This window comes from Amblyomma mixtum, chromosome 6, assembly GCF_055824585.1.
Source record: "Amblyomma mixtum isolate Tamu chromosome 6, ASM5582458v1, whole genome shotgun sequence".
NCBI lineage: Eukaryota > Metazoa > Arthropoda > Arachnida > Ixodida > Ixodidae > Amblyomma > Amblyomma mixtum.
In genome coordinates, this window is record NC_143017.1 from 65,349,293 (window position 1) to 65,373,336 (window position 24,044).

General features: G+C 45.1%; 1 protein-coding gene across 2 annotated transcripts in view; it reads left to right on the forward strand.

Annotated features, from left to right (window-relative positions):
• The first annotated feature begins 638 nt into the window (after window positions 1-638).
• LOC149339254 (uncharacterized) overlaps window positions 639-24,044 on the forward strand; it is an 87,329-nt gene continuing 63,923 nt past the window's right edge. The window contains exons 1-10 of one of the 2 annotated variants that reach the window (XM_089548002.1): window positions 646-866; window positions 1,567-1,618; window positions 2,990-3,090; window positions 3,873-3,934; window positions 5,803-5,875; window positions 7,513-7,557; window positions 10,086-10,147; window positions 11,833-11,994; window positions 14,085-14,235; window positions 18,789-18,923. In XM_089548002.1, the coding sequence (XP_089404128.1) occupies window positions 3,929-3,934; window positions 5,803-5,875; window positions 7,513-7,557; window positions 10,086-10,147; window positions 11,833-11,994; window positions 14,085-14,235; window positions 18,789-18,923 (634 nt within the window). In that variant the 5' untranslated portion in view covers window positions 646-866; window positions 1,567-1,618; window positions 2,990-3,090; window positions 3,873-3,928. Of the gene's footprint in view, window positions 867-1,566; window positions 1,619-2,989; window positions 3,091-3,872; window positions 3,935-5,802; window positions 5,876-7,512; window positions 7,558-10,085; window positions 10,148-11,832; window positions 11,995-14,084; window positions 14,236-18,788; window positions 18,924-24,044 lie in introns of both variants that reach the window. The other variant, XM_089548001.1, reaches the window with a different exon arrangement.

The window sequence follows — 24,044 nt, forward strand, 5'->3', positions numbered from 1 at the left end:
AAGTCGCGTACAAACGTATATTCAGTCATGTAGCATTTTATTATGTATACTGTACCTTGATACCTTTTTTTATCCCCTATATATTCTCTGTGCACTCATGTCTTCTAGGTTTACATAATGGCGTTTTTTTTATTTTGATTTTTAGGATGCCTGTTACTGATACTGCAATGTCACTCGTACTTCAAATCTCTTTTTGGACATCGATTGTCACTGCTGATGTTCTTTTAATAAATTGTTCTCTGTACAAAACCATTTACGCTTTTTGTTCTCGATCGAGCGCAGCTGCTAAGCAGTCGCGCCGATCGCCACCATACACCATGCTACATAAACAGACACATCGAAATACAAAAGCGAGTGAGCAGATTCCGTAATTACTTAGGAAATCAAGCTTTAATGCAGCGCGGGATCAGTTAATCACCAGTATTTACAAAGCTTGGATCGAGCTAGCGGCCGTCAGCACCAGGAACGCGCGAGTACAGTGCACTGTAGCGCGAGCAACCGGCCACAACCAGCCGCCTAAACGCGTGCCGCCATATTGGATTTTTGATGCGTTTACCGCCTCTCCCAGGTGCCGCCACCATCGCTTTCGAAAAAAACGTCCCCATTGGCTCTATGAGAGTGTCACTCCCTTGTCCAATCCCGCTGACTTCTGCCTGCCGAGATAGCCGAGACAAGCGCGCGCCGCAAGGCTCGCTCGTTTGTGTTCGAAATTTGAACTCGCGCTGAGGTGACCTGTGTAATTCCCATGTAGAACAACTTTCGAGTCAAGGAATACGGGTGATGGGCGACTTTCTAGATGACACAAACCTGTCAGAGCTAGAATGCGCCGCCCCTCAAGCGACTTCAACTGTGCTGCCAGAATCACGGTAAGACGGGCACTGTTCGAACCGATTTCGTTCGTGCCAGCTCTCGTATTTCTGCAGCCCCCAGCAGAGGATGCGATTGCTAAATGAATGTATTTCAGGTTGCTTTCACGGGTTCGCTTCCAGTCGCTCGTCGGCACTGGTCGCACAGACCGATGAGGCTCTTCATTTACTGAGGCTAAGCCGTTGTTAATGAGCCCCGTTGTTTACAAGCAGCACTGCGGCCGTTTTTGAGACAGATGTGTTGATTGCATCGCGCGCCTGACAGGAATAGGTAGGGGCTCAGTGCGATGTCTTGAAGATTACCGATTATGAGTGTTCTCTGAACATTGGGCACAAAGATGTAAAGCATCGGCACGACATGCTTAACCGCGCTTCTGAAGCCGTGAAAGTCGGGCTGATTTACAGGTCATCCATGTCCCATTTTAACCGTGTATTTCTAAGGCTTTCTTTGTTAAAAAGAAAAGAAAAATGTGGTTCAAGACTGTAAATTCATCCCTGGCGAAAGTTTTAAGGTGAAAGCTCGCGGCTGATTTTTTTTGTTTGTTTCTTTGCATAGCGTTCGGGTGTCAGAAGGAATTAATCGTTACGACGGCGTAATCTCTGTGTGTGTGTTTCACAGGAGAAGCTCAGATTAGCGGCCATGATTGCCGTAGGTGGTAATGTTATGTTGGTTGACATTAACGTTGACTTTCTTTGCCAGGGATGTTTTTACGTTGATGTGACAGGAAGATGTGAATAAGTGCTCTTTGCTGGTAAGCATAATTAAGATTATGTGTATGCCAACGGGGATTGGGAAGGGGTCATGTTTTTTTTGCATGTTTAAATGCTATCCCTAGGTGATGCACTTCGCTTTGCAGCATTTATTATAAATGCTGCAAAACGCACTTCCTCACTTCCAGCTTTGTAGCTGTGCATGTGATTGTGCCCTTAACTGTACCTAGTTTGTTTATGTAATTGTTGCTATTGCATTGTTTCGATAGCTTGGTGCCATAGTGTTATGTGTGTATTGCCTTTGCATAGTGGTGAAAATCAATTGGTGCCATACTGCAGTAGCGTGGAAGACTGCGAGCATGAAAATATGTTCATTGGCGTGCTTTACGATGGTAGGATAGAGGACACCTGAAGTGCACTGCTGACATTCAGGGCCTGAAGTTTTATTGCTTCCCGTTATACTTTGGAAACTTCAACCTTTCCTTACGTTTGCATGTTATTGGTCATACTGAATGTTCAAATTAAATGGTAGACATTATCTTCACTTGTGAGCCGCCGCGGTGGCTCAGTGGTTATGGCACTCGGCTGCTGACCCGAAAGATGCGGGTTTGATCCTGGCTCTGGTGATCGCATTTCGATGGGGGTGAAAGGCTAGAGGCCTATGTGCTGTGCAGCATCAGTGATATAAAAGAACCCCAGATGGTCGAAGTTTCCGGAGCCCTTCAGTACGGCGTCCCTCACCAAAGTCGCTTTGGGACGCTAAAACCCCATAAATCAAACCAGTATCTTTTCTTGTACTGTACATGTTAGTAATGCCTACATGATGGCTGCTTTTGAAAATTTCTTGATTGCTTTGTTTACTTTTTAAAGAATAAAGACAATATATCTGCAGTTTTCGATGCAGAGCCAATGTCTAATGTTTGATGAGATGACAGCTCTGTACCTCAATCAGTGGTATGTTTTTGTACTGGTATAAAAGTAGCTTCCTTGTGGTGACGAGCTCTTGCCATATTGTAACTTACATGCAAGCTGTAACCAGCTTATCATACAGGAAATCATACACAAACACCTCACTGAATATCAAGTGTCCATGTCACCTTTCTCTGACCTTGTTCACATGTTCAGCTGTCAGACCTCACCTAATATACACGAATAAGCTCAGCTCAATGCCATAAGCTCATACTGGCCCACTTAAGTACCACCTGCTAATAAACTTAACTGTTATCGTCTTGTCATCAGAATTACTCTGTTGCCTTCTGCTTGTCTCAGTATAGTATCATGTTCAATATTGAGTCTTTGAATGGGCATAATATTAATTTGTCTTGTGTAGTCACCATCCTGCTGCTGTTGATTTGAATCGCTTTGATAACTGTTTGCATTCTTTTTGGAATTGCTTGAAAACTGTGGACTAGGTCCCGCTCATTACAACGGGAAGTTTCTGGTTTGGCAAGAACACTTTTCGAAGACAGCGCAAGTGAAGAGTCGCTTCGGCTCCTTAGAGGGAACTATTTAGGTAAGGATTAGTTGCATATTACTGCTGCTCAAGCTAATATCTAATTTTCTTGTGTTCACTAAGAGTTGTGCAGGATCCTCATGTTTAGCAAAAGTACTGTTTGTCATTGTAACTGAAGAAAAATTTTATTTAGCCTTATGCAGCTGCTGCTATAAAGGTTAGGACAGTGTTGAAGTTACGGGGGTTTTTTTTCTTTAAGTAAAAAAAATTATTGTAAAGCGTTAAGCAAAAAATGATGGCGCTTTTAATGGCACTCCTACCATGTTGCCTGAATTTCATGCTTGATGCTAAGTGCCAAGTTTAGTACTGGTGGAGCCAGATAATGCCACTGATGGTTAAACTTTGCTGATGCTATTTCACATTAGACAGAGGCAAGATTTATAGTGGGTGGGAAGTGTATATTGGTGGTGTTATTGGTGTGCGGTATACTACTTAAGGATATCTAAATGCTAACCTAAAGTGTTTTATTATTTGACTTAGAAGGGATTCCTTTTAGAGCCACTTTTCTCTTTCAGATTAAAAGCATAACTGTGTGATTGGCTTTACAATGTACACTTAATTGTGTCTGCTAGTATAGAGGAGGCTCTGACAGCTACCAAGGCTCAAAAATGAAATCCCAATGTTTTAGGACCAAGGGGCGACTTCCAGGGGCTGACATTTCATTGAAAGCAGTCTGAAGCGCTTTCAAGGAATGTCAAAGGGCTGTCTCATTTTTTATAAGAGCCATGCAATGCTTCTACGCCTTTAGATTTCTGACACTCTTTTGGGGTCTATGCTTTCAGATACGAGTCTTCTGAGTTCTAGTTTTGGACAGAGAGAATACACTGGAGCAGGTGACATGGAGGTAAGGCTTAGTATAGAAATTTGTTAACCACCTGGTAGCACTTTGCTGCTTTTGTGCTATAGAAATAGTGTCTTGGATTCAGCTTGGACATAATTGCTGCTCTTCTGTGTTGAGGGGACTCTGGGGGCAAATTGAAGTTGGCCCTTATCGCTAAATTAAGGCATCCTAATAACAAAGACGCTACCTTCACTTAAAACAAAGCTTTTATAATATAGAAAAGGGAAAAAAATAAAATAACAGCAATTAACTTTCAAAGCCAGTCACCTGGCTCTCGCCAGCCATGCTTGTTCAGAGCAGTGAGGGTCAGTTGAACTGCTGGACTTAAGAGATGTTCTTTGCCCTCACCTACCATGCTCATAAGACAGACTGGTGACCTGCAATGGCATGCCTGCAGGGCACCTTTGAATGAAGATGGGACTTTGGGAGCAGATATTCTACCTCATTTATTGCATCAGGTCTCTCATGCTATCCACAACACTTGATTGAATAGGCTTGCAAAACAATATGCACCAATAACATCCACGACCATGCTTGGTACGGAGCATGCCATCCTCCGTCATTGTTTCCCCTCGCACCTGTAGCGGGCCACTAATCACTTGTTACGCGCATTTTCTTAGTGGCTACCATGCACACCGTATAGTAGCTGAGTCTCGAGGCCAGCTGAACGTGTATCAGCGAGTCACACGTGACTCCTGGTTTCCAAGGTTTTCGGGGGTCGTTGCTACCGGTGCTGGTCCGACGTGACGACATCAAGGGCGCACACCGCAGTGGTGCCCCTTGCTGTCAAGTTGAAATGCTGGCCTTTCAACTTGCCCATTGCGGGCTGTCCCCTTACCTAATCTTATAATGATGAGGGGATTCACATGGGGGTCTCTCGACTGCTGACCAGAGATGTTGCGTTCATGAGCACAACAGCGGGTGTCACCATCATCGCCTGATTTCCAATTCGAGTTATCTCTGCAATGAATGCATCTTTCACTGCCAGACAAACGTCAACTTGGCCAGAAAAAGCCACGGAATGGATTCTTATTAAGTACAAAAAATTAGATGTAGTGTCCTGAATGTCCCTTTGTGTATGTACAGTCAGGCCGGAATGAAACGCGAACACGCATATGTCATACATTTCTGCTTTGCGGCTAGATATTCCTTTACAACCTATTTTCGATTATCCATTTCTGTAGGCCCTTTACCCAGGCACATGAATAAGGCTAGTTGTACACTTCAGCTGAAAGTAGGCAGGTAAAATATTTTGTTTTCTTGACATGCTCTGTTCGTGTTTCATTCCAGCCTGACTGTACAGCCTAGTTTATGGTACTTCGCACTGTGTTCAGAAGACACCTTTTTTCTTTCTTTTTTTTTTGCCATCCAAACCTCAGCATAGTTGTCTGTTTGAGCCATGTGCGGTGTTGATTGCTAAACTCCTCTCTATGCATAATGGTAGCCCAGAAAATGCTTTTTTTTTTTTGTCTAGAGCTGTATTTGAAGCGCATGAAATTCACTCTGAGTGTTACTGCTTGTCATATTTTTTGCTTCTTTGCACCAGCAGTATTTTTAATGTGTTTGTCGAAAAACTTTTTTCCCGACTTTTCCCCAGCGCCATTTCTTGAGGAACCTCCTTCGACAGGTGTTAACCATTTTGTTCTTGAGTTGTAGTTGACATGGATACATGCTGACGTGCATTGACTTTGTGTCATTGTCACATTACCACTTTAGTGTGACGCATAACAACGGTGTTCTAGCAAGGGCTGAATTCTATTGCCATTTGGTGACATGCTTGCTGCATGAGGAAGTCTGAAAGCTACAGTTAATTTAGTGTTTTTTGTCTTCGTTATCATGTGGCATTGTTTTGAACTTTTGCCACTTTACAGGATCATTGCACTATTGGTAGTCGAGAGGCGAGCAACGGCTACCTCCGGGAGAGGTTCGATGTTTCTGAAAATGGTGAGCACTTAGATCAGTTTACAGACTGCCAAGTCGAGCTCCGTACGTGACAAACGCATTGGCGCGTTTGTATGCAACACTTGGATGTGGTGGTGGCAGGGCAGTATTCTAAATGTTTGCTTTGTAACGGCCTTTACTAACAGAAGAAGACTGGTTGTGAAGGCCGGTTAGAGCGGGCAAGGGCAGGTCCGGTCCCAGAACAGTTGATGCTCTCGTCTTGCGCCGCGTGTCGCCTCTGCTGCTTCAGCTGCCGGCCTCTGCGTCCTCACTATGACCTCAGTACGACCTCTGCGTCCTGTTGACCCCCTAAAGAGGCGACGCGCGGCGCCTCTGCTGCTTCAGCTGCCGGCCGTCTTCTTCTCGTCTCGCACTGCGTGTCGGTTCTACTGCTCCGACTGCTAATCATCTTCCTCTTTACATTTTACCAAGAGGGAAAAAGAGCCATCCTGGCGATTTAGGGGGTCAACAGGACGCAGAGGTCGTAGTGCGGCTTCAAACGCGAAACGTGGACGGTCTCGCGCCCACGTCGTCGGAGATCGGGTGATGGCGTCACGGGCTCAACGATGTAATTGACGGGAGAAGTGCGCTCAAGGACACGGTAGGATCCGTGGTAGTTTGGCAGCAACTTGGTAGAGAGACCTGGTGCAGCTTGTATATTTTCCTATGTAATTACCGTATTGGTGAAATTTTTGTAAACTCCTTCATACGGTTTACATTCATTACACATGTAAATTCGGTGTTCTCCAAAAACTTAGCCAAATCGGTGTGAAAGGCTACTGACTAATGTCTCATGACATGGTATGATGCTAGTATTGCCCTTGAGAAAGATTTCAAATATTGTAGTCAGAATCTACTATGTTAGAATGCATTTATGTGTTTCTGTGAACACTGCAGCCGTGCTTTGTGGTATCAGCTGTATGCATATTGTTCACTGTTTCAATCCAAAGTAAATGCTATAATAAATATTTGCTGCAGTTTCTTTTTCTTTTTTTTTACACAGATTTATGCTTTTCTGATTGCTAACTTCTTTGGCTTTTAAAAGAAATTTTAGTTCTCTGTATATGATTGACACTTGCGCACATTTCATGAGCACAGATGTGAATGGGTTTATTGTGTGTTAGCTGAGGCAGGGTAATTATAACTATATTCTGATTCTGTTTTTTTTTCTTGAATAGCAGGAAAAGCAACAGAATGAAAGTGGAATAAAACCGTTATATTATATCTTGGTAACTCACAATGGTGCCATAATACATATTGCATTTTGCCGCCGCAGTGGCTCAGTGGTTACGGCGCTCGGCTGCTGACCCGAAAGACGCAGGTTCGATCCCGGCTGTGGCGGCTGAATTTCGATGAAGGCGAAATTCTAGAGGCCCGTGTACTGTGCGATGTCAGTGCACGTTAAAGAACCCCAGGTGGTCGAAATTTCCGGAGCCCTCCACTACGGCGTCTCTCATAGCCTTAGTCGCTTTGGGACGTTAAACCCCATAAACCAACCAACCAACATATTGCATTTTACATTGTCGGATCCTTCTTTAAACAAAATATTCTTGTCCTGCTATTCGGGAAGACCCTTTTGTGGTTTATTACTGGGTTCAGTCAGAAAAGTTGGTGTGCCACATTGACCATTGTCTTTTCAGATATGCACCTCCAGAGATCATTGGAACGTGAGGAAAACTTCACGGGTGAGAGGTCTAATTCACTACATATCTGAAAAGGCAGAAGGCGGTACATAGCTGAGTATTGAACATTAAAGGATAGCCTAACATTCTTAAAGAAATATTTGATGAACAAAAAAAAACGTGCTTGGCAACACAAGGAACTCTGGAAAAAATTTCTTTGGTTCCATCGAAGCAGTACTTGAGAATAACTATCAGACAAAGTAAACGTGGTTAAACCTCATTAACCAATAAGTTGAAAATTTATTTAAAGGAAAAAAAAAACACAGGAATGGAGATGGAAAAGTTGTAGGATGCAACATGGCAAGCTGAAAGTTGATGGAAAAATACAGAAACTGCCATTTTATCCAAGTGGTGGTAGGTCTGATCTGATAGGGCTAGCTTTCCTTCTTCCCCCTTTTTTTTCATAGAAAAGTATTCATCTTGGTCCTGATCATTCTTATTTAGTAGCCCATGTGCCTCAGATGAAGCGGGCGAGACAATGATGGTTTTATTGTCTCAAGATTTGTTTCTTGAGTCCAACACCACATTCAATTCAATTAAATTCATTTATTTCACCACATATTTACATGGTTGGAGCTCTTGGGCAAAAAGCTGCTCGGGGCAGCTTGACGAGGCCCAGGAGACCGTAACAAGGTAGAGCAGCGCAGACACATGATTGAAATAACAAAAGAAAAAACAATATTATATGCAATATTATGTACAAAGAAAAACACGGCTAGTGTTACAATATAAAAACTGACTCTGTATATCATATACTGAAACATAATACATGTTCAAAAAGACCGTCGTAAACGACATAATTACGCAATGGACGTCAGTATTTGATAACAAAATACAATGTGATGATGGACCGACATTTTAGGATTTTAGTGTGCGTTTAGAAATCGTTCCCGCAAGTCGCTTTTTGTGGGCCTAGCATCAAATTTGTACTTGTTCAGCAGTGAGGGGTGGTTATGTTTCAATGACTGCTTCTTATAATTTGTTCGGAAACGAGGAACGTGCCAGTTTTCTGTGTTTCGTGTAGACACGACTGGTTCGTGGCGTTGTAGTGAAGCGGTGTCAATTAAAAAGTCACGAAATGAATTAGACAAAGAGAAGTATGTACGCAAAATCCGGAAGTCATATAATGAAAAGACAGGAATGAGCTTATAGGTTGCGAAAAGCAGGCCAGTATGTGCTAAGTGTCCATGATTGCCGATGTGTCGTGTAATTCTTTTCTGGATTGTAAAGATTTTTTGTTTATTTCTATTGGTTGTAGTGCTCCAGACAAGGTTACAATAGTTGATATGTGAAGCAAATAAGGCATGGTACATTAGAGTCAAGTCCAGCTGAAGCTGTTAGGTGACTTCACCCGCATACCTTGCATGCCTGCATAAGCTAGCATGCTTTGGCTTGCAGTGACTAAAAAAAATGCTGGCAGGCCTTCTTTGTACTTAAAAAATGCACGAGAGCAATTTTTTTTTTTACTGTATATACATGCCACTAGGTGGCTAGCATTGTGGTCTTCATATGCTGCTTCTAAATTGTTGACTTTATAGACTCTCTAGGCTGCTTAGGAGATTTTGTTAAATTATTTCAATCAACTTACACCTTCGTATCTTCGTACTGCTTCGAAGGGAAACTCCAAGAATCACCAGAGGTGGTGAGCTGCACAAATGTGTCTCTTGCAATATGGTAGCTATACAGGAACATGATTTGAGTGGGAACGAATCTCCGACTAATGTAAGCATGTTAATTTTATAGTGAGACGTATAAAATGGCATCATTTTGTATGTTCAGCCTTGTGCATTTGCATGTTGTGTTCTTGTACACCATAGAAGACAAAGCACAAAGAAAGTTGAGAATTATTTGTCTAATTTGTTAGGGGAGTCCCCCACTGTGGAGTGGGTTTCAAGAAAGGGATCATAATTACTCATTAATACTCATTAATGTCCACCTGGGTGCAGCCATGCAATGGGAAAGCTGTACAGCTTTCTTGAAACTTTCCAGCTCGCAAAAAATTTTTCCTGGCCCAGGATATGAAGCCCTGGACCAGAGTACGAAGTCCTGGATCCAGGGCAGTTTCTCCACCTACGAAGGTGACGAGTACAATTAGTAGATGACAGGGTGAGGTTGAATTAAACAACAGCTTGAAGCTTTCGCAGCTTTACGGCTGTACTCGGGGGGATGTTAATTAGTAAACTACTCCCAAAATCTACTTTTTCTTGCAGGATTCCCGGAGCACATTGCACTAACACTGTTCCCCCTTCAAGTCATTTACTGATTTGGCCTTGCCGTGCCATCGGCTAGCTGTTGTGGTTAGCTTAACTAGTCGGGTGGCTGTCCCGGGCGGGTGATGAACCCAAGTTTGAGCCCCATAGCTGAAGGAATTTTTTATTTCCACCGCAGAGTTTCTGTAAAAGCTGCATAGCTTTTTTTGCAGCTACATATATGGCGGTGCTCAGATGAATGTTACTGAAGTTTAGCATTATTTGCACAAACGGTGCTGTTGGGCGACTCGACAGTTCAGTCATGTGTGCTTTTTTTTTTAGATGGTGCGGCACAGAAGATCGCTGAAGATGAGAAAGAGTTTGAAAAGGAGCATTTTTTGAACGTAAGTCTGTGGTTTCTAGCTGTGTTGGCTGAATAATAATGCCCTTTACCATGCGAAAGTCTGTGTCCTAGCACTTTCTCACTCAGGGCATGGGGGATCATAATTTGGATTAACTTGCATTCCAGAGCCAGGAGTGTTAGTAGCCTATTCTTGAACTCTACAACCTGAACAGCCTTGGCAGCTTAGTAGATATTGATCTCGATTTGTTCTTATGAGCGCCACATGTCCAATTCTTTCCTTTGGGATGCTGTTAAGCTTCAATAAATATCCTCTAGATAACAAAAAACTAAGTGATAACAAAAAACTAAGTGATCAATGTGATGGATGCTTCACATTATGCATTAGCATTAGTGCTGATGGGTTCAGATCGTGCGAGCGGGTGGCGTAATCCAGTCCATCACTCGCTGTGTAACGTGCAGTACTCCACTCCACCCTCTCAACTTTCCCTCTCCAAATCTTCCTTGCGAGTGGAGAGGGGATTTCCCTCTTTCTCCCACCCGCCAATTGAGGCTTCAGGCGTACAGATTTTCCTAACATGGTGTTCTAATGCTATTGCATTTTTTAAAAAAATGCGCGCCACTTTATGTTCCTTGTGCTCCCCGGTAGGACGCGGCCATGCATCACTAATAGTGTTTGTGGAGATTTGTGTTGTTCTCTCAAGTAACAAGAAGTCAGAGCAATCATGTAATGTGATATGAGTTCCAGCGTCAGCTTTTCTGTAAGGGCGACGTCGAAGGAAGATTGGAGGTCACCGATCACATCACTGAATGAATGGTCACATGACATGTCACATGACACCTCACTGTGTGATAACATGGATGACATTTAATTTCATGTGGACAACAACCACAACTTCTTGAGAAAGAAGGGGCATTGGTTGACTGTCAGGCTTTAAACAGCTGAGTTGACACTGTAAAAGTTAATCTCTATCTTTAACGAACTTTTGAACAAATGAAAGATTGCACTTTGACTGTTACATGTCACCATCATTTTGCTTAAGAAACAGTGAGAATGATGGTTGTGCATTAAAGGTGCACTGAAGAGGAATCTGAACTTGTCTTTTTGCTGCGGGAACTCGATCTACACGTTCCTAGAATTCTTAGAAACTGCGACTTATTGCCCTGTATGGGCGATTTCCCAAATTAAATCGAATTAACGGCCGGCTCCCGCCATTTTTTTTTAATTCTGCCTCGTACGGTGGGCGGAGTCGACCAACGTGCGGAGTGCCTTTCACCCAGTCCCGTGGCGGCTTGCCGCTCTGCCATCGGCGGAGTAATACGTAGTAGTCCGTAGTAGCAAATAGTCCGCGCGTATTTTTATTTCTGCGGGCTTATTTTGCGTCTATATTATCTGTGAATGAAACTATTTATTCATGGAAACCTAAAAAAACAAAATAAAGCGAAAGCAAAGCCTCCACGGAGCTGGCTGAAAGGAACTTCACGCGTTTGTCGGCTCCGCCCATTGTACGAGGCAGAATTAAAAAAAAAGGGCGGGAGCCGGACGTTAATTCTATTTAATTAGGGAAATCGGCCATACAGGGCAATAAGTTGCAGTTTCTAAGAATGCTAGGAACGTGTTTATCGAGTTCCCGCGGCAAAAAGACAAGTTCAGAATCCTCTTCAGTGCACCTTTAAGGGGGAAGGATGTTGCAGGTGCTCTCACAGACTGGGCTGTCTCCTGTGCAGATACCTCAGCAGGGCTCGTTCTCGGACAGCAAATTTTCTGACAGCCTGGAGCCCACCGGTGACCTTTCCCGACCTTCGTGGTGGTCTGAAGGTGCGGGTGACAACCAGATCACCGTAAGCGCATACCTCAGGAGCCGTTCAGCTCCCATGGAACGTGTGCTTGTGAGTGCCCTCTAACGCCCGTTGTGTGTGCAGCACAAATGTGCTCAGCAGGCTTCACTGATTTCACCTGGCTTTGGTTGTTTGATTATTTCAGCATTAAGGCCTGAGCACTATTGTATAGGAGGTAAGGTATGAAACGGGAACGCGAATTCTTTGTAAGAAAAAATGGTCCCGAGAAAAGGTTACACCCTGTTAAACCTCACAAGCCCCACTGATGGCTGTGTTTGAAACAGCCACTTGCCCGGGCAGTGGCGCATTGCTGAACCACTGCACCAGTATTGGTATGAGGAAACCCTGCCTTCTATGAATGTAACTGAGAGGGCCGTGATGTCATCAACATCACGTGACCATCAGTGGATCAATCAGTGAACATCATCAAAGGTGAAGATGCCAGGACCCCCAAGTTTTTAAGTTGGCCCATCCCTAAAAATTCCTAAGGACCCCTGAAATTTTGGAAGTGGGCCAACCCCAGAAAATGGATTGATGTGGATTAGTGGTTCCTAAATGCTATTGCATTTTCTTCTTTAAGAATGGGGTTAAGACGGCTCCCAAGTTCTTTCGCTCTTTTCGAGCTTGTAAGAAGAAGACATTTTTCTGTGAAAGTAGCCACCACTTTCTTATCTGAAAGTGTTCCATCAATCTAAGCCAACTTCATTGCATCCTCAGTGTGCCTTGAATGTGGAGAGCTAACATGAGAAGTTTGGCTGGTTGTTATTTATTCACATTGAGGACAGCAGACGAGGCAGCGGTGAAAGACGGAAGGACCAGTTACTATGTTGTCGTCGTTGCGTTCACACTCAGTTAATAAGCAGGTTGTTGCTTCAACGTGAATCTGGTGTTGATGGTTTAATTTAAGGTTGGTATGTGTCCTTAGTGCAGTCAATGAAAGAGGAAATGTGTTTCCACCCTTAGGAGGTCGTGAGCAAGGGCGAATGAAAGAATGCTTTAACAGCAGTAGTCGCGGCACTAGGCCTTGGCGTTGTGCAAGTCCAAGACTGTGTAAGGTGCAAGGGGACCTTGGTTGTAAGGGCCATGTGCTGAGGTGTTTGTTCTCTCCAGAATGTACCATCTGTGGACCATCTGTGGTCATATACAATGCAGGTAGGCTCAGGTGTGGGCAGTCTAGATGCAGGGGAGTGCAGTACAGCTATCATGTTCCTCCATCATTTCTTCACTGCAGGGGATTGGGGAAAGTACCGGAGTTTAATCTAGGGGAGTGCTCACTACCTAGTGCTGTTGATTGGCCTGCATGATGATATGCAAGAGAGGAATTTATGTTAGGGATTGGTTGTAGAAAGTAGCAGTCCTCATGCTCAGAGAATAGCTGCTTAATGACATGCAAATCAATAATAAAAGATTCAGTTTTAAAAGCAAACAGAATCAGAATAGTCCGCTCTCATTTCCTGCTATATGCCTTTTAAAGGCTGGGGGCGGGGGGGGGGAACCATCCCTGAACCATCCCAGGGATGGTTCAGGGATGGTTCCTTTCCCATTTGATCCAGGCCCACCGAAAGCTATGATGTGGGGAAAAAAAAGCTTCAGGGCTGAATTGTGCAGGCAAGACGTAGTGCTCAAACAACTATTTGAAGAGAGGTGTTAAGCCTGACAAAAGCTTTTCTAATCTTGTTTTGCATGTAGAGTTACCCAAACACACAGCACATTGATTAGCTTCAATGTACTATTGGTTGATAAACAATAACCTATCTGTCTCAGTGATCATCTTCCAGTAGTCATTATAGCAGATTATTTATTAGGTAAGTTTGGCTGCACGAAAGCATTGTCCTTGCTACAGGTGGCACTCTGAGCTCGCCAAAACATGGTGCCCATTGCTACGCTTGTGAAATCTATAATTTATAAAGCAAGAAGGCTAGCTGGTTGGCATTGTCTTTCTTTTAATGACACTTGTCGGAAAGCACATTTTTGAGGCTACTTTACCACCTAAAAATTACCCATGACTGTTCACCCTACATGGCTGCTGTTGGTGAGGATGACAAGTCATGTATAAACATTCTTTTATAGATGATTGTGGTTCAGTGAGTGACTGCGGTGGTGTATGTTGACATCTGGAATTTCTTCTGTGTGTGGTACAGGAGCACTCGCCACTGTTTCCAGACCTGGCGAAGGCGGATGAGAGTGAAGCCAGAATGGACGGCTCAGCATCCATGGCGTGCTCGATTCAAGATCTCGTCAATGAAGAGCTTGGTCTCGGCAAGAAGCCTGCAAGCAATGGGAAACAGACTGGTAGGATTAGCCCCCATCATCGTCGGGATTTATGTTCTTCTCTGTACTTTAACCCTTTGCGGCACGGCGTCTGCATTTGTGCACGCGACTTTTTAAAATTTTTTCTCAGAGCATCTAGCGTTGTTTTCATGAAGTCACTAATGGCGGCTGCGTGCTGCCTGGTGTTGTTACTTCTTTCTCCTCTGATGCGGTGGAATGTATTACTAAAGAACACCATACCCGAGTTTTCGTTGCAGAAACGGCTTTGGATGATAAAGAAACAAAATAATTGGGTGTAAAAGTAGTTGATAGGAGAATAAGGCTGCAAATTGGATTGTTTGGGGCAGTGTTCTGGCAAGAGACACATTTTTACTGGCGAGTGCCCATAGGTATTCAGATGGTTCGGCAATCAACTTAATTTGCTAGGGGTGCTGTCGTGGAGGCTTCACGCACGCACACATGCACACGCGCGCACACACACCTAGAGCATTTTGCTTCAAGCATTGAATGGCTACCTTTGGTGGCATTGGCTCAAACTGTTAGGACTGACATTCCCAAGTAGTTTGCTATGAGATTTCACATCGGAGACGGCAGATGTAGCGCTCCCTAATAATGGTGAGCAAGTCCAGAGCAATCGTACATGTTAAAGGTGCACTGAAGAGGATTCTGAACTTGTCTTTTTGCCGTGGGAACTCGATCTACACGTTCCTAGCATTCTTAGAAACCTCGATTTATTGCCCTGTGTGGCCGATTTCCCCAATTAAATCGAATTAACATCCGGCTCCCGCCTTTATTTTTTTAATTCTCCCTCGTACGGTGGGCGGAGTCGACCAACGCGTGGAGTGCCTTTCAGCCAGCTCTGTGGAGGCTTTGCTTTCGCTTTATTTTCTTTTTTAGGCTTCCGTGAATAAATAGTTTCATTCGCAGATAATATAGCCGCAAAATAAGCCCGCAGAAATAAAAATCGGCGCGGACTATTTGCTTCTACGGACTACTACGAATTACTCCGCCGATGGCAGAGCGGCAAGCCGCCACGGGACTGGGTGAAAGGCACTCCACGCGTTGGTCGACTCCGCCCATCGTATGGGGGAGAATTAAAAAAAAAATGCGGGAGCCGGACGTTAATTCGATTTAATTAGGGAAATCGGCCATACAGGGCAATAAATCGCAGTTTCTAAGAATCCTCGGAGCGTGCAGACTGGGTTCCCGCGGCAAAAAGACGAGTTCAGATTCCTCTTCAGTGCACCGTTAAGCTCGTCATGATTAATTCCACTGCTGAGCTCTCTTGCGTGTTGGAATGGTAGCTACTTCCAGACATTTCGTTTCCTGGTTCGGTTCCCAGTCTCTTTACTGCATGGTTATTAGTTTTCTCCAATGTGCAACATGAGTCTACTTTTTATGTTGAGATGCAGAGTAATGTGGATTAGAGAACAAACCTAATGAGGCCCTGGCATAAAACAGATAATCAACAATCCTTTAGGGTAACAGAGTGGATCTCATCGGGAGGAAAACATAATAGGGTGTGCTGAGTTGGGTGGAAATATGAGATGAAGAAATTTGTGTAGTGTGGCCGTAACTAGTGCAGGATGGGGCTCTTTGGCGATGATTTGGCGATCATTTGGAAAGGCCTTTGTCCTGCAGTGAGCATAATTTGGCTGGCGATAATGGTGGCAGGAAATATAGTTATTTCTCACTTATTTGCACTCTTTTCAGGCTTTCTTGTATCCTTTTGGTCCAGTTACTGTGATCTGAGCTCAAATTTTACTGCGGTTTTAATGAACCAGTTTGGAGGTCATCCATCTAGATACTGAAAAATAGCTGAAGAAACCACGCTGAGATATAATTGCTTGATGTGAAAAGGGGGATCGATTTTATTATGCAGAATTCTCGGAAATGTCTTATGAAACAGTCTACGCATGTTTAGTCAGTGGCAGTCTGTCATAATGAAATTTAATCAGCAGGTTTTGTGTGACAGTCAATTAGTCTGTTGGTGTGCTTTGAAATTCCATGTTTACCTGGCATCTATTTGGGCACTGTTTGTTCTGTTCTCTCTCATTTCATATCTTCGTAGTAGCGCATTCTTATATCATTACATTGTAGACTATAATTAAGGGTTGGACTTTCTGGTTTAAACAAAAAAGAAAAAGCGGTGAAAGCTTGCCGAAGTCAATGAAAGAGGTCAATATTCTTGACATGAATGCCATAGCTAGCTGGCTGTCGAGTAAGAGTAGAGTCAAAGGAAAAAACTAACAAAGCACTGAAGCCAGGAGCGTGATGAGACTGTGCACAATTAAATCAAGCAGGTTTGTTGATGGCATGTAGGGACAGTCGAAACCATGCATAAGCGTCACGAAAAAGTGTCGTGTTCTGGCTGCCATAATGGTCAAGCATCAGTTCCACTGCTGTCATCATGCAGACCGCTTAATACCCTGCCCTCTCGCTCGATCTAGAACAACAACCCCGCGGTACTATGTCAACCCACATTTCAGAAATCAACTTCCACTTCCGTTGCTGTCAATTTTGATAATTTAGCTTTCATTACCATATTTACTCAAAGTAATGGAAACACTCCCCATTTTTTGTTGAGTACTTACATTTTTTTCTTTTTTAAGGGGGGACACTGGTCTTGAAAAGAAAATGTTATTAATTTAGTCATAGTTATGAAATTTTCAGGGCACATGTATTTTTGTGCGCTGATTCTAGATATATCATTTAATTTCATGTAAAACAATTCCTTGAGCACTTATGCACTTTTTATGCAAGTATTTTGTGGAGAGTTTTGAAGAAAATTTGCTGCAGGAAACTCGATGAAATGTATGCCACTGGGTTCTCTTGACACCAAGGAATACAATAAGGGTAAAATTATCATCCTGGCTCTCATAGAACTTGAGTAATAGGGTACTGAAGCTGCCACTTCAGAAACAGGAATACACACTTTTCTTCTCATTTCTGAAGCGACAACTTCAAAACTCTATAACTTGAGTTCTATGATAGGCAGGAAGACAATTTCACCCTTATTGTATTCCTTGGTATGAAGAGAACCCAATGGCATACATTTCAGCGAGTTTCCCGCAGCAAATTTTCTTCAAAAGTCTCCACAAAATACAAGCATAAAAAGTGCTTAAGTGCTCAAGAAATTGTTTTACATGAAATTAAATGGCATATCTAGAATCAGCGCACAAAAATACATGTGCCCTGAAAATTTCATAACTATGACTAAATTAATAACATTTTCTTTTCAAGACCAGTGTCCCCCCTTAAGCGTTACCTTCTCTTAGCACATTCCTCAGTTTTGCGCCATGTGCAATGCAGACCTTGGCAGCAAGCTGAGATGCTGCGTGTTGATAACATCACAGTGTGTTTATCTTTTAACAAAAGCTCCTGCGAGGGTGACACGCCCGGTGAACTTGGCAGAGTGCCAAGACGCTATGCGCCCTTGGCAGGAGTGGCGGTGACTTGCTTATTGCACTGCTGAGCACCTGGTGGCACCAGTGTGTGCTTAGAAACCCGGCAGATGCTCAAGCACTGGAGAGGAGCAGGGAGGAATCGGGACCTCCTGAACCCCAAGCGATTTGGCAAGCTCGAAGTCAGGAACGGAAATGCCTAACCCCTGTTACACCAAAGCTAATGCTTAAACATTCGCACTACACGCTCGTAATCGTCCTGGGAGTTTTTTTGGACTTCATGTATAAGCACTGAACCTAGAGGTCAACAGAATGGAAAGCTGGGCTAGCTGTAGGTTGTTCATGATGAAATTTGTGAGCGCGAACAAACAAAACACAGAGAAGAAACCACAGGTTTCTTCCTGTGGTTTCTTCTCTGTGTTTTGTTTGTTCGCGCCCACAAATTTCATCATGAACCTAGAGGGCCTGTGTTAAGCATGCTTGCTTTATCTCGCCGTGATACAGCAAACACTTTCTGAAGCAAATGACACTAGTTGCCAGCGACACGAATGCAGCTGACTGTGTGCTTTTGTTGATAATGAATGGACGGACAAACAAGCAAGCAAACAAGTGGGCAAACAAGCGGGCAGGCAGGTGGTTGGATGGACAGACGTATGATATGAAATTCTGACTCCAGGAAAAAAAAACGAACAAATTTTTCGAAACTTTTTTCTCTCACATAATGAACCCTCCCCATAAATTTATGCTGTTCATTACACAAATAGATACAATAATTTCTTTGCTGATGATAGCATTTCCTTCTGCGAGCATACTATAAGTGCTTTGCCTGTAATTAATTACAATTTATGCATTAATTAATGCTAAGTCGAATGCTCAGGCTGATAAAAAAAAAGCCAAGATGAACTCCGAGGGACATTTGCTCGCACAAGAATATATATCATTATATTACTAAAAAAAAACTAATTCATCCGCTGGAAGTAATATTAGCTCAAAAAACTGCGTTCTCAAATAAGCACCAAAAAAAGTTGTGTGGAATTTCCAAAATATAAAAACTGAAATTCCTAACTAGTAACACTATTAATTTAGTTATTTTTGTGTTGTGTTTGTTTTGCTGCCTTCGGTTTCTATTCTGCATGTACTTGTTACATCTGTGGTTGCCCATTCTTTCAGATGAGCCACGAGAGAAAGTCAAATTATACAAACCATCGGTCTCTGAAATAGACAGAGCTCTGGAAGATGTGTCCCTCAATGACTCAAACCAGCTAGTTGGAAAACTGATTGGTGTCGCTCGGCAACACATCAAAGGTAACCCACCCCTTTGCAAGCCAACTAGGTGTAGATGGAGGCGCTGAACACATGCAGCTTTCACTAAATTTTATTATCAACTCTTCCAGGGCATCCCGCATAGCTTTTGTCCTTGGCAGGGCTATGGCAGTTGCCACCTCACTTGAGTAATAGGAGTGTCACGACAATTCCCTGCTTTTGCTCCGTCAATCATCTAGCCGTTGGAGGCTCATCTGTAATGTGCGCACATTTCAAATGTCTTAAAACTGTTGCTGCTAGCATTTATTTCTCAACTCGTGGCTTCACCTCAATTCATCTAGCCTAATTTCCTGAAGCATTTGTCCCAAGGCTTGAACAGTGAGCATTCCTGTTGGTTTCTAATATTATTTTCTAGATTTCTATCGTAAGCTTCATAATCATCATCATCAGCCTGACTACGCACACTGCAGGACAAAGGCCTCTCCCATGTCTCTCCAATTAACCCTGTTCTTAGCCAGCCGCGTCCACCATATTCCCGCAAATTTCTTAATCTCATCCGCCCACCTAATTTTCTGCCACCCCCTGCTACGTTTGCCTTCTCTTGGAATCCACTCCGTTACCCTTAAGGACCAGCGGTTATCTTGCCTTCGCATTACATACTTTCACTGATAACTTTAACGTCGACTACATTATTTACCGTGAAAACCCGTAAATAATATGAGGTTTTTTTTTCTCCAAATTTTAGCATGTTAGATTTTTCTGCCTCATGTTATTACTATGTGGATTCCAGTAATTTTGAGCTCAAATCCACAGTTCCAGTTTCATTATTATTCGGCACTATCACAGGAGGTGCTACTTAGCAATGGAGTCAGTTGGCCGTTTTGACTTCGACCTCATTTCCCCCCCCCCCCCCCCCCCCCCCCCACTTTGACCTCTCTAGAAGCAGGGCGAACGTACCTCGCAGGATGTTGGGATGGCTAAAGCTTACTTGGCTGTTTTAAAAGAAAAGTATGATTGCAACTGCCGAAAGTGTTGGCACTAGGTCAAGCGCTGCTACATGGACTGGATGAGGTAGGGAGAGCCAGCAGTTACTGCTGCTGGTTGGCTGAAACGGGCCTCTTCAGTTAGTACTTTCTGCAGTTTGGTTGTGGATGCTTGGGGCTAGCAGTAGTAATCTGATGAGCTCGCCAGTCACGCTTTCAAGAAATGTGGGATATCGAACATGTTCGACAGTATTGAAGACGGAGTTTGTATAGAAGGACGCTGCACTTGACGACGATGGTCAATAATGTGCGAAATGCAGTGCAAATATGTGCTTTCAGTGAGCTTTCCTCACTTTATTTATAGGTAGATGAAAACTTATTTTGTGTTTCTGCTATCCCTAGATTGTATTACACCTCGTATTATAAGTGGGTCCGTATTAAGCACAGGCTTTTAGGTACAGTCTTTGTCAAAAGTAACCAGGCTGCATGGTTTGCTTCTAGCTCACACAGTGGAGCCCTTACAGCTTCTCTGAAGCTGAAATGGTCGTTAAAGGTAAGGACTGGGGGTCTTCTTACCTTCCAACAACTTTTGATCTTTAGGAAAGTCACAAGGGCTCCACTATACAAGCTAGAAGCAAAACCATGCAGCCTGGTTACTTTTGACAAAGACTATGCATTGCTGTTCTTTCATGTGTCATGATTCTTGTATTCCACGAGCTACTTGAGTTCTTTTACATCATATATCCAGATTGTATAGGTACAGGCGCCTGAAAACTGGCTTTCCATTGGTTCCAGTCCGTTTTCCTGAACCATTTTTTATTGTAAAAATCTTTTAACCCCCCTTGTTTCACATTTCACAGCCCCCATAGCACCTTGAGTGGCTTTTTTTTTTTCTATCGGTGTGTGTTCTTTTCACGGCGAAAGCAGTGCTAGCGTCATTCCCCGGGAAATCTGACGTCTGTTAAAACGGAGCGTCCAGCACAACCGAGGAACCTCCACCCTCCAGTAACACCACCCATCAGTCCATCCACCTCCCCACCCCACACCCCTAGCTAGGAGGCTTCCTCATCCATCCACCCACTGCCACCCTTGGACCACCCGCGCCCTACTTCAACCCTCCACGAAAATTATATTGCGTGTGCGAAGTCCACGTCTTTAGTAAGAGCATTCATTACAGTAAAACCATCAAAGTAATCGTCGAGGGTAAAGCAGAATTATTGCATCAGATGTCTGATCATCCCTTAGGTAATTTCTTTTATAATCCCAAGGCTTAAGTTGGTTTATAGTGTATCCTTCATTTAAGGCTTTGCACTACCAAGCTTTGCCCCATCATGCAAATTTTCACAGTGCACCTGCTCTGTGACAAAAGGCCTTTCAGGTGATTTTCAGTTTTTCCACATGCTGTCCGAGGGGACTGTAATCTTTATCATCTTACCTTATTTCCAGTTGTCCTCGCTATATTTCCCTATGTTTATGTCCATTCTTTCACTGTGCTCTGCAAATTACTTCTTGCTTCTTTACAGGTTCATGCTGCCTGCATTTTCTCTTGGCTTCTTTTCCTGCCTTTTTCCTTGTGATTCTGCATTTAGTTCTTTGCCCTGTGGGGTTTAAATGGGGGGGGATAAATGCGTATTCCCCGTTTAAGCGCGGCTGACTCAGTTCAAAACCGCGCTGACCCCACCCCGTGGTCGCGTACGCTACCGAGCGCACGCCGACCACGGCGGGCCTTGCTCTGCGGGAACAAAGGAACGACACACTGGCTGACACAAACAAGGCATTTATTGCTATAACAACAATAACGCCAGCTAGCAACAAAATACACTGAGGAATCTAGGATGTCCGACTCACCAGCACGGCTACGAGCGAACGTCCGCCCACGGTAGGGCAAAGGGATAAACTCCGAGGCCCGACGGAACGAGCTGAGGGGAAGAAGTTTCCACACGAGGACGCCCGCGGCCAAGAGCGGAGCTTTGCGCGTGAACGTCCAACACGCTTCCCGATGCGGAGCAGAAGAGCTAGCCTTCCCCTGCGCGCGAGCGACCAAACACGCCATCCGTGGCGCTGCGACGCGAGCGCCCTCCCCTGTTAGCTAGAGTAACCAAACTAAAGGGAGTGCTTTTCGGGGGCAGCTAACAACAGTGGGGTGCAGTGCGGGAAAGTGAACGCAGGGGACGAAGGCGTCCCCACATCCCCCCAACCTTAAATAGACCCACGCGCCTGCAAGTTACATGCTATGGAGGAGTCTCCTGGTCTTCATGCACTTGAGGCAGGTCGTGCAGCGGAGGTCACGCCGACAGAGTGCACGCAGTCTTCCGCGGTATTCCGAAGGCGGCGTGAAGGTCTCCGCTGGGACGACTCGCATGGCCCGCGGAATATGTGCCCGCAGGCCCGCGAAGAGGAGGGCCGGTTGACCACTGCAGTCCAAGATTCCGCAGTAGTCGCCAGGGCAACAGCAGCCTGAGGTGGCTGCTGTCTGGTCTCGCCACGGCTGCCCCGGATGGATGCGGCGAACAGGATACAGGCCGCTCCGTCGCAGCAGGCGGCAGCGAGACGATGTGCACAGGACAGCAAGCCGCAGTGGCTCCAGATCTGTAAAATTTCCGAAACACACTCCGCATGCCTTTAACGTAGGTCACGGGAGGGGAAACGGCGTACACAAAGGCCTGGTGGCTCAATGCTCAACTCGCTAGCAAAACGTGTCGGGCGGCTGTGCAACGCAAAGTTCGAGTGAACAAAGCCCTTTCTTGAGTTGAACGAGAATGCTCAGTTCATGCGAGGTTAAAAAAAAACAGGCGGCCAGCAAAGTGCGCCCCCTCTCAATACCACGGTCCGGTGGTCGTGTCACTTTTGACATGGCGCAGGCAGCTATGAATAGCCTTAGGCCTCACTACCACTGTGAAGGTCGACGACCCCCAACAAAAGGAGGACCCGGAACGGGTTTCGTGCGCGCAGCCGCGAGGAGACATCAGCGTTGTGGGGTGGTCCTCCCCGCTCACTGCACAAAGCAGCTTGAGCGATCGGCACCCACCGTATCGGACGGTGTCGGAACGCCCGGTGCCGAGCTGCAATACCAGCGAGCTCGTTAAGGCACCCGTGGCCCCAGGCCACCCGGCTCCCAGAGCCGCGACTCCCAGAGTCGAAAAAGAGACAGCGAGAAAATATATACAGAAAACTCGGACCACCCACGCGGCTTCCGTACTCACTCGCTTCGGGCTCGGCAACTCCGCGGGCGCTAGGCCTCGCGCTCCCTCGATGCGGACCAAGTGGTTCTTGAAGAAACTCCAGGAAGAAAACTTCACAAAAAAACATGCTGAGCATGTCGAAAAGTTCAAACATGCTGCAGCGCAATACACCTCGCACTCAAGAAAGCATGCCGCAGGTCCTAGCGATCAAAATTCACTCTAGGCCTAGCACTTGTCAAGTCCGGACAAAGAGCGTTCCTCGAACCGAACAGACTGTCGTCCAATGTTCCAAGAGCAGGCCCCACGTTGGGCTGCCAGATGTGGGGTTGAAACTGGGGGAGATAAATCCGTTCTCCCCGTTTAAGCGCGGCTGACACAGTTCAAAACCGCGCTGACCCCACCCCGTGGTCGCGTACGCTACCGAGCGCACGCCGACCACGGCGGGCCTTGCTCTGCGGGAACAAAGGAACGACACACTGGCTGACACAAACAAGGCATTTATTGCTATAGCAACAATAACGCCAGCTAGCAACAAAATACACTGAGGAATCTAGGATGTCCGACTCACCAGCACGGCTACGAGCGAACGTCCGCCCACGGTAGGGCAAAGGGATAAACTCCGAGGCCCGACGGAACGAGCTGAGGGGAAGAAGTTTCCACACGAGGACGCCCGCGGCCAAGAGCGGAGCTTTGCGCGTGAACGTCCAACACGCTTCCCGATGCGGAGCAGAAGAGCTAGCCTTCCCCTGCGCGCGAGCGACCAAACACGCCATCCGTGGCGCTGCTGTCGCTGCGACGCGAGCGCCCTCCCCTGTTAGCTAGAGTAACCAAACTAAAGGGAGTGCTTTTCGGGGGCAGCTAACAACAGTGGGGTGCAGTGCGGGAAAGTGAACGCAGGGGACGAAGGCGTCCCCACAGCCCTTATTGACATATACCAGATTACTTGAGTGCTTTAATCATCTGTACGCCAGTGTTAAATTCGTGGCATCTGATGTTCA